This window comes from Lupinus angustifolius, unplaced genomic scaffold (assembly GCF_001865875.1).
Source record: "Lupinus angustifolius cultivar Tanjil unplaced genomic scaffold, LupAngTanjil_v1.0 Scaffold_145_51, whole genome shotgun sequence".
NCBI lineage: Eukaryota > Viridiplantae > Streptophyta > Magnoliopsida > Fabales > Fabaceae > Lupinus > Lupinus angustifolius.
The window spans coordinates 1-10414 of NW_017725654.1; the positions used below are offsets into that span (position 1 = coordinate 1).

Below are 10414 nucleotides of genomic sequence, written 5' to 3' on the forward strand. Positions count from 1 at the left end.
TGGCTAATGATGATCTCATAAGAGATTTGAGAAAGTGATGTGAGGTTTGCTTTATGGAAAGTCAAATCTCACATCCCAATGCGAAATGATCACCTCGCGGACATGTGAGATAGAGATGTCCGAGTATTATCGGCCAATACTCAATCGGGTATTATAAATCGCCCGATCTTCATATTCGATTAGAATTTTGGATTTCGGCCTTCCGAGTGAAAACTATTTAGAAAATAGGTATGGGTGTACTCAGGGTCTACATGGATTCGAAATGAAATTACAAAGCCAATGACGCGATCGGAATTCGATTCCGAGTTACGGAACTCAAAAACCACTTTTTGAGCCGTACCGGGTGAGATTCGGCCCCGACAGTGGTCCGAAACCGACTGTCTCCGAAAATCATGAAAATTTACCACCAAATTTTAAATAGAATTTCAAGGCTAAAACTCAACTAGAGTTTCGTCTAATTCTTTATCGAAAATTCCCAAAAATTCATTTTCGAAAATAAAATTAATAACAATATTAATGAAATCTTATAATTCAAAATCGTAAAATTTGTAGTGTTACAGAATCAAAGTTGATGGCATGTGACAAGAAAAAGATTCCTAGGTAGGAGACTTTGATGAGAGAGCTAGTTTGTTTCAAGATCAAGAAGCTCAAAATGAGGAAAAACATTAAACATAATGATATTAGAATGTAATATTGGGGTCTTAAATAATACTTAAGAATTAGAGTCATAGAGTAACATACTTTCATGAGTTAGTTAATTGTATTGTTATTGTTGAACTTTCTCATGTAACTATCTTAGGTGCTAACATGAAAATGCTTATATTTTATTTGAGATAATTTGCATGCTTGATGAATTGTTTATTAAATATTATTTATACAATTGTTGATTGAATTGCTTGAGAGAGAAGATGTTTGGGTCATATCTTCCACCACTGTGTGCGTCAACAGCTCAGCCCCGTCATCACTTCATCATCTTTATTACTTTTTTACTCGTATGAAATTTGTCACGTTAATGCAAATAGTAAAAAAATACAAGGCTAATTGGTTACCGAGGAAGAAATAGTGAAATACGGACACAAAAGACAACATCGATCTTTATTATTTTGAGTGATATATAAACATTTATTTTGAGTGGTGTAAGACTAGTGTGAGACCATTACACTCATTCCAATAATTGCAACAACATGGCACTTTTCAGAGTATCACAATCATAGCAATTATTGCAAACCACCAAATTTATAAACAATAGTGAATTGTACTTAACAACATGCATACTTTTTCTACTTCTTGAATAGTTTATGAAGTGTAACCTCACAATCCCCACCAACACTCCTAGCCTTCCTTGCTGCAACTTTAATTTTAGATGCCTTAATTTTAAAAGATTCCTTGTTCATAAACACCTTTATGGCATCTCCAATTTCCTCTCCTTTAACTAAACATTCACCAATCCAACCCCAATTTTTGTTCCAAGTCCCCCACCCACTCCTCTCCACCACTTCAGCATTCATCTTTTGAACCCCTCGTTGAGGCAACCCAAAAATTGGTACACCATTCCAAGCTGCCTCTACAATTGAGTTCCACCCACAATGACTTAAAAACCCTCCAATAGCTTCATGACTTAGAATACCACTTTGGTAAACCCACTCTTTCATCACCAACCCTTTATCTCTTATCCTATCCACCAACTCATACCCTAACACCTCTTGTAACCCAGCTTCTTCTTTTTTATCATCTTCGTTGAAGTATTTCTTATCCTTCACCACCAACAAAAACCTGATCCCACTTCTCACTAACCCATCTGCTATCTCCCGTATTTGGTCCCATCCAAACTCTGTGGTACTTCCAAAGTTAGCAAACACCACAGACCCTCTTGGCTGATCATCAAGCCACTTCAATGGTTTTCTCCATTGATCTCCTTCCTTCTCAAACTCACAAGGCACAAAAGGACCAAAAGGTAATAATGGAGGCATTCCAGGTAACACTTTGCTAGCATTAACAGCCTCTAGTAGCTGCTGCTCAAGTGCTTCAAATGTGTTGATGAAAAATCCATCGAATTTTGTGATCTGAGAACTATCTTCAATGAAAATGAAAACCTTTTTGAAGATACTGTTAGGGACGAGAAGATAGGGAGAGATTGATGATATGGGTATAGGTGGGATCCCTTGGATTTCAACAGTTTCATGTTCAGATAAGGATGATGGAAGAGTAGAGAAGTAAGAAAACAATGCGAAGAAAGAGGCAGATGAAGTGAACAAGACATAGTTGGGGAGAGAGATGGATTGAGTGATAGAAAGAACTGAAGAAAGCATGAAGTAGTCAGAGACAAAGAAAGAGAGAGGGGGTGAAAGTGAAGAGAGTAAATGAGATAAAGCTTTAGCTGCAAAGGTGCGAATATCATCAATCATTTGGAAATAAGGGATAGCTATGTGTGAGTTAGGACTTTGAGTAGAAAGAGAAGATTCAACGTTGAAGTTGATTTGGTTTACTTGGGGGAAAGAAGATTGAAAACGAGACAGGAGTTGCGACTCAGAGGGAGTGTGAGTGGGGTGAGGAGTTATAAGAGTAACTTTGATATTGTGGCTAAGAAAAAAGGTAGCTAGCCTAAGGAATGGTGTTAGATGACCCATTCCTGCACTTGGCAACATAGCCACATGATTAACCACACCATTATCATCTGACATAGTCATAGCTTATAGCTTATGCCAATTTATTTTTTATGAACTCAAACAATCTTATTAAAAATAATTTTATCAACTTCTTCTAACAAATATTACTTGTGTTTTGATTAATAATGAGTTGTGGAGTTAATTCAGAGTAAGAATAAGAAGAGCTGAAGACCTAATTTATAGTTGCAAAATTTGATGGACTTCTTTGTTTTTTTATATTTATAAACATAAGTGTAGCTATTTAGGTGAGTTAAGTCTTAAAAATGAATAAGAACTTAAGAAGGGTAAATCTCTAAAATAAAAGCATTTATAAAAAAAAATTATTTTATAGAGATATGAATTTATTTTTTTATGAACTCAAGCAACCATATTAAAAATAAGTTTATCAACTTCTTCTAATAAATATTACTTGTGTTTTGATTAATAAAATGACACGAGAAGGGAGAAAAATAAGCAAATGTGAAGGTATGAATATAAAGAGAAATATTGGTTGTTTGGCCTTCAATCAAATAGAAAAATATGTATACCCTTTAATATAATATATGAGTTTTATATAGTTATTGTATTATCCATCATTCATGTTTTATTGTCATTCATTTTTTATGAATAATAAATGTTATCTTAATTGTATATAATTTTTTTTACATTAATAATACATAGATATTACATGTACCGACGTAAAAAAATAAACAAATGATATTCTATGAAAATGACTGAAATTAGATTTATATTTGGAGAGGATCTAAATTCATATATATATATATATATATATATAGGTGGATGTCTCTAACCTACCAAATCCTATTTTAAATATGCACCATGCTGTCCAAGATGTGAAGATGATATAAGAGATGATAAATCATAAAGAATTGTATAGAGATATATATATACAAATAATTTATAAAATTTTGATAATATATTAAATATTTAAATTTAGTTAAACTTTAGTCAAAATTAAAAGCACAAGAAATATAAAATATATTTGTCTTTAAGAGTAATGATATATCCTCTTATTAAATCTTCTTATTAATGTGCCTACCCATAAAAGAGTAACACATATTACTTGTAAACTAATCATTAATCAATAAAATACTATCTTGTGATAAATGTCATTTTTTGTAGATATAAGAATTAATATAAATATTTAGTAGAATTAATATAAATATTTCGTAAGATTAATATTTTTTTGTAGATATAAGAATTAATATAAAATATATTGGGTCGGCAGACACAAAATGTCTGTCACCATACTAGTATTTATATAATATATATGTAGCGTCAACCTACATAGTGGTGAAGGAATAATACTTAATTTTTATTTATGTAAAAGTATCTGTTTTATCAAATTCTATTCTTAAATTATTAGAGATCTTATATTCGTTCTTCTAATATCTTTCATTATCTACTAAAGGTTACAATAAGTAACTAAAGGATATTTCCTATCTAAATAGGTACTATATAAATAATTAAATAACAATTTTTTAATTCTATAGTTGTATTCAACAATTATTTAAGGCAAACTTGTTGTCTTAGTTATATCACATCAAAAACTGTTATTCTTACTTCTTACCTGTATAACTACAATAGTAAATAAAATAATAATTTTAGAATATAAGTATTTTGATAATTACATCTCATATTTCTAGGAATATGCATTACAAACAATTATAATTTCGAATTATTCTTATAAATGACAAGAAATATTCCTAAAAAATATAAATGTCAATTAAACGTATATTTTAATATACATAATCCGTTTTTTAATCAAGGTTGGATATTTGGCCGTTAGTCTTGCACAAATATTTGGAAGCTAACCTACAATTGAACTAACCCAACATGGCTATATTAATGAACTAATTACAAGACATATATTTTTCTACAAATAACCAATCTTCGCCACACAATTACAAGACATTTTATTTGATCCGTTATAGAAGATACATATAAAACCTTATTTTAATGTACCCTAATATTCGTTTCCTACTAAAAACAATTATCTTAGTAAGTTTTACCTGATAAGGCTCCATTGGAAACCACTAAATTAAAGAACTACTACATGTTAAAAGGAAAATTCATTTTTTTAGTTTTAAATAAACAAGAAGTTTATTTATAAATTATTACTAATTTACGTTATCAATCCATAATCATAAAAATATTATATAAATCTCTTAACTTAAAATTTAAAATATAATTTCTTTTTGAAACTTAACTTAAAGCTAACATATCAACAGTGGTTTCAGAGTAGAATGAGATGGAGATTACATGTCACCAATGGTGTCTCATTCTCTGTCCAAGTCAATCATATATTAACATGTTGATCGAATAAAAATTTAAAGTAAAGAGTAATAAAATGAAGCATTCTAATTGACTTGGAATATAGAGTAAGACACCATTTGAGATATGTGATTTCTATATGGTCCACGTGAATGTCTAGGGTTTCAGTGTGATCAAAACCAAGGACCGAATAAAAGCATGAAAAACTCCAAATATAAAACAACACAAAAGATTAGTACCCGCTGCATCTTCCATGATTAACTTTTTTTGATAAATAAAAACAATCATAACTTGTTAATGGTTATCTATCATCATATTTTTTTAACAATAATGTTTGTTATTTGATTTTACCTTAATTATCATATGCTCTTAAAACAAATATATAAATAATATATGATATATTGATCATGTAATTTTTGTTGTTGTACTAACCATATATATGTGAAGAAGATCTTTGTTTTTGATCTTGGCAAAGTTTTGATGAAGACACCAACATCACCAGAAAGAAGAAAAGAAAGATTACTTATGAAGACCAAGAAGATTAAAGCTTCAAGAAAATTAGTCTAAGTTTAAATATGTACTTCTATCCTATACTCTTTAATATACTAAAGTAGTAATACTCAAAATATTTTAAAAGCAATTGAAACACTTTAAGTTTCAAATGAAAACATTTTTCAAAATACTGTGTAACAGGTTACTGAAATTTGAGTAACAGGTTACCTGAGTGAGAATCAGTTATCCAATAATATTTGAATTGGAGTAACCAATTACTCAAATTTGAGTAACTGATTACTCTAAGTGAATTTTAATTCACGGTTGGACAGAACATTTGAGTAATCGATTACTCAATGCTGTAATCGGTTACTGAGAGCTGTTACATCAGTTTTTTAGATTTGAAACTCAAGAGTTTTCATCCCAAACGAAATGCGTTCATTCCAAACGAAATGCCTTCATTCAAAACGAAATGCCTTCATTCCAAATGAAATGCTTTCATTCTAAACAATTTCTACTCTTTCATAAAGGCAGAATGACTGATTGGAAAGCCTATTTAAAGGCATTAGAACTCACAAGGAAAACAACTCTTTGAACAACTCTTTCATAACTCTTTCATTCTTTTCTCACAACTTTCCTACACTTTTATGAAATAATTTTCTGCACTTCTAAGCAACTTGCACTCAAATTTTCAAAGTCGTTTTTAGAGTTGCTTGAAGTAAAGTGTTTCAAAGTTTTATAAACTTAAAGAGCATTATTACTAAGTATACAAAAGAGTTGATTGGATTGCAAGTGTTATTATATTTCATACTTGTAAAGGCAATCCAAAGTCATCATTCAAATTCTTCATTCATTGTAATAACTTTCTTTCACGAGGTGTGAATAGAAAGGGATAGAGTTACTTGGAAAGATGTTTTTCAAGGGTAAAAGTATTATTGAGTGTGTAAGGTACATAGAGATCTCGATGTGATATATTGTAATTACAACTCATAATATTCAGTGGAAAATCTCTTGTGCTGCAAGAGTACTGGACGTAGTCTTTGGTGGACAAGAATGTGAACTAGTATAAAATCCTTATGTACTCTATTCTCCCTTACATCTTTGATTTATTCTTGATTATTTCCTGCAATATTATCCGCTGCATTTTAACTCTTCATTTTGCAGAAAAAGTGGTCATAATTTCTAGCCAACTAATTCAGCCATCCTCTTAGTTGCAATCTCAGTCTTACAATTGGCCCCAGAGCTTTTTTTGAGTAAGTTATTCTCAAAATTGAGCCTACATCAAAGATGGCCGCAAGATCATTCCTAGGAGAAGGCTCCAACATAAGCCGCCCTCTAAGTTTCGTTGGAGAATGCTATGATTTCTGGAAAATCAAAATGAGGATATTCATAGAATCCCAAGACTTGGACATATGGAACGCAATTCAAGAAGGACCCTATGAACCCTTCACAGTTATAAACAATATAAGGGAAATAAAGCCTAAATCCTCTTGGAATGATGAAGACACGAAGAAAGTGCAATATGACCTAAAGGCAAAGAACATCCTTACCTCGGCTCTTGGAATTGATGAGTTTTTCAGAGTATCCAACTGTAAATCCGCCAAGGAAATGTGGGATACTTTAGAAACCACACATGAAGGGACGGAGGAAGTAAAAATGTCAAGGGTAAACATTCTCTCCCAAGAATATGAGATGTTTAGAATGAAACCTGGAGAGAAGATACTGGATCTTCAAAAGAGATTCACCCATCTTACAAATCATCTTCATGCTCTTGGTAAGGTATTATCTAACAGTGACTTGAACTTGAAAGTTTTAAGATCACTTACCAGAACATGGGAACCAAAGGTAACAACCATTTCTGAAAAGAAGAGTTTATCGAAAATGTCTTTGGCTGCATTATTTGGAAAATTGCAGGAACACGAGTTAGAACTCAACCAACTACATCAACATGAAGAACATGAGAAGAAAAAGAAGAATATTTCTCTAAAAGCAAAAGTTGACAAATATGAGTCATCAGAGGATGAATCTGATAAAGAAGAGATAGAAGACATGAGTCTTCTTGTGAAGAAATATAGTTCAACAAATTCCTCAAAAGAAATAAAGGTGGTAGAACTAGACAAATAAGAAAGTTCACCAAGAACAATGATGCCTCTACTTCAAACCAGACTTTTACATGCTTCGAATGTGGCAAGACTGGTCACATGAAGATGGATTGCCTAAATTTGAAAAAGAATTCATTCAAGGGAAATAATGAAGTAAAGACCGGGAGAAGAGCATATATAGCTTGGGAAGACAACGATACCCGTTCTTCCTCTAAACCAGAAAATAAGGAACAAACACATGTCTCCTTGATGGCATCTCATCACTCCGATGATGAAGAGGTGAATGAATCAAAACTATATTCTTCCGAATTACAAAATGCATTCAATGATCTGCATGAAGAATACATCAAACTCACAAAAATGTTTTTAAAACAGAAAACTGAGTTAGACTCAATTAGAAACAAACCTTCATCATCTTCGTGTCAAAATTGTATTGCTCTTGAAAACAAAGTTACATCATTAAATATTGAACTTCATAAATTAAGTAAGAGCAGTAAAAGTTGAAATAGAATCATCAAAGATCAACGACACTCAACAGACCGAGGAGGTCTTGGATATTTTATAGGCCACGTCTCTAATAAACCAAGTGTCCGAATTAAGATAAACTTTCACAAAGGAAGTATCCTTACTCATAAACGTAATAATGATAAAACTAGGATACATTATCATCAACCCACATGCACATATTGTAATCATCATGGGCATACACCAAACATTTGTAAAATTAGAAAATATGGTGTACCCCTTGGTCATTTTAAATGGGTTGAGATAGGTGCTAACCATATAGGATCCAAAGAAAATTGGGTACCTAATATAACTTAACATGTTTTGCAGGAAAATTTAGGAGCCTCTGCAACCTATGGTATTTGGATAGCGGCTGCTCAAAACACATGATGGGCGACAGATCAAAATTCTCTGTCCTTACTCCAAGGGACAAAGGATATGTCACATATGGTGACAATAACAAAGGAAGAATTCTTGGAGTTAGTAGAATGGGCAAGCCTCCCTCAACTACTATAGAAGGTATGTTATATGTTGAAGGACTCAAGCACAATCTTCTTAGCATAAGTCAACTATGTGACAAAGGCTTCCATGTGGCATTCTACCCAGATAAGAGCATCATAGAAAGTAAGAATCCTCGACACTCTAAACTAGTTGGTAAGAGAATAAACAATATATATATATATATATATATATATATATATATGATGATATGAATTCTTCTTTACCAATAACATTTTTAGTTGCAAACGATAATCATGATGCATGGTTATGGCATAGGAGAATTCCTCATATTCACATGGACCATTTGAACAAACTTATAAAGAAAGACTTAGTTATTGGTTTACCCAAAATGAAGTTTGTTAAAGACAAACTATGTAGTGCTTGTCAAATGAGTAAACAAACAAAAACTTCTTTCAAACCAAAACATATGGTTTCTTCTGATAGACCATTACAGCTACTACATATGGACTTGTTTGGTCCCTCAAGGACAAAAAGTTATGGTGGTAACTACTATGCCCTCATTATAGTAGATGATTTTTCAAGATACACTTGGACTCTATTCTTAGTGCATAAGAATGAGGCATTCAAAGCCTTTAGCATTTATGCTAAAAGAGTAAAAAATGAAAAATCACTTAAAATCGCTGCTATAAGATGTGATCATGGGGGAGAATTTCAAAACTCTTCTTTTGAAGAATTTTGTGATGATCATGGTATCAATCACAACTTTTCTGCTCCTAGAACACCACAACAAAATGGCGTTGTAGAGAGAAATAATAGGTCTTTAGAAGAACTGGCTAGAACAATGTTGAACGAAACTAACCTCCCAAAATATTTTTGGGAAGATGCAGTAAGTACTGCTTGTTATGTTTCGAAACGAGTTGTCATAAGACCTATTCTCAAGAAAACCCCCTATGAACTCTTTAAAGGTAGAAAACCAAACATTTCTCACTTGCATGTATTTGGTTGTAAATGTTTTGTCTTAAATAATGGAAAGGATAACTTGGGCAAATTTGATGCAAAAGCAGATGAAGGGATCTTCCTAGGCTACTCTCTTACGAGTAAAGCTTACATAATTTTAAATAAAAGAACACAAGCCATGGAAGAATTCGTTCATGTATCTCGATGAAACAAATGCTGAGATAAAAGATGTTATAACTCTTGATGAGGAGGAACTGCCAAGTTCTTCTTCAAATGAAATTTCTATTATTGAATTTACAACTAATACTGAGCAATTGAAAATGAATGATAACCTACAATCTCAAGAGAAGCATACTCATTCAGATTTACCAAAAGATGGAGAACTCATTGATACCATCCAATTGACAATATTGTTACTGAATTAAATACGGGTATCCTAACCCGAAGAATGCTCAATAAAGCTTATCTTTACATGGCCTTCGTCTATCAAATCGAACCCTATAAGATTGATGAAGCAATTGAGGATGAACACTGGATTCTTGCTATGCAGGAAGAATTAAACCAGTTTGAGATAAACGAAGTTTGGGAACTTGTTCCTGGACCTAAAAATAGGCATGTTATTGGAACTCGGTGGATATTTAGAAATAAATCTGATGAAAATGGTATAATAGTTAGAAATAAAGCTAGATTAGTAGTCCATGGATACAACCAGGAAGAAGGTATCGATTTTGATGAAACTTTTACTCCGGTTGCTAGACTTGAAGCTATTAGGCTATTACTTGCATATGCTTGCTCTTTGAATTTTCAATTATATCAAATGGATGTAAAGAGTGCTTTCCTCAATGGCTACATTCAAGAAGAAGTGTTTGTTGAACAACCTCCTGTTTTTGAAGATTACAAACATCCTTCTTATGTCTACAAATTAAAGAAAGCTCTCTATGGCTTAAGGCAAGCTCC

General features: G+C 32.1%; 1 protein-coding gene across 1 annotated transcript; it reads right to left on the reverse strand.

The window, feature by feature from the left end:
- Positions 1–1280: 1280 nt before the first annotated feature.
- On the reverse strand, positions 1281–2687 carry LOC109340164 (UDP-glycosyltransferase 708D1-like). The gene has a single exon (XM_019577753.1). It carries the CDS (start codon positions 2685–2687, stop codon positions 1281–1283), a length of 1407 nt encoding a protein of 468 aa, XP_019433298.1.
- Positions 2688–10414: the final 7727 nt, after the last annotated feature.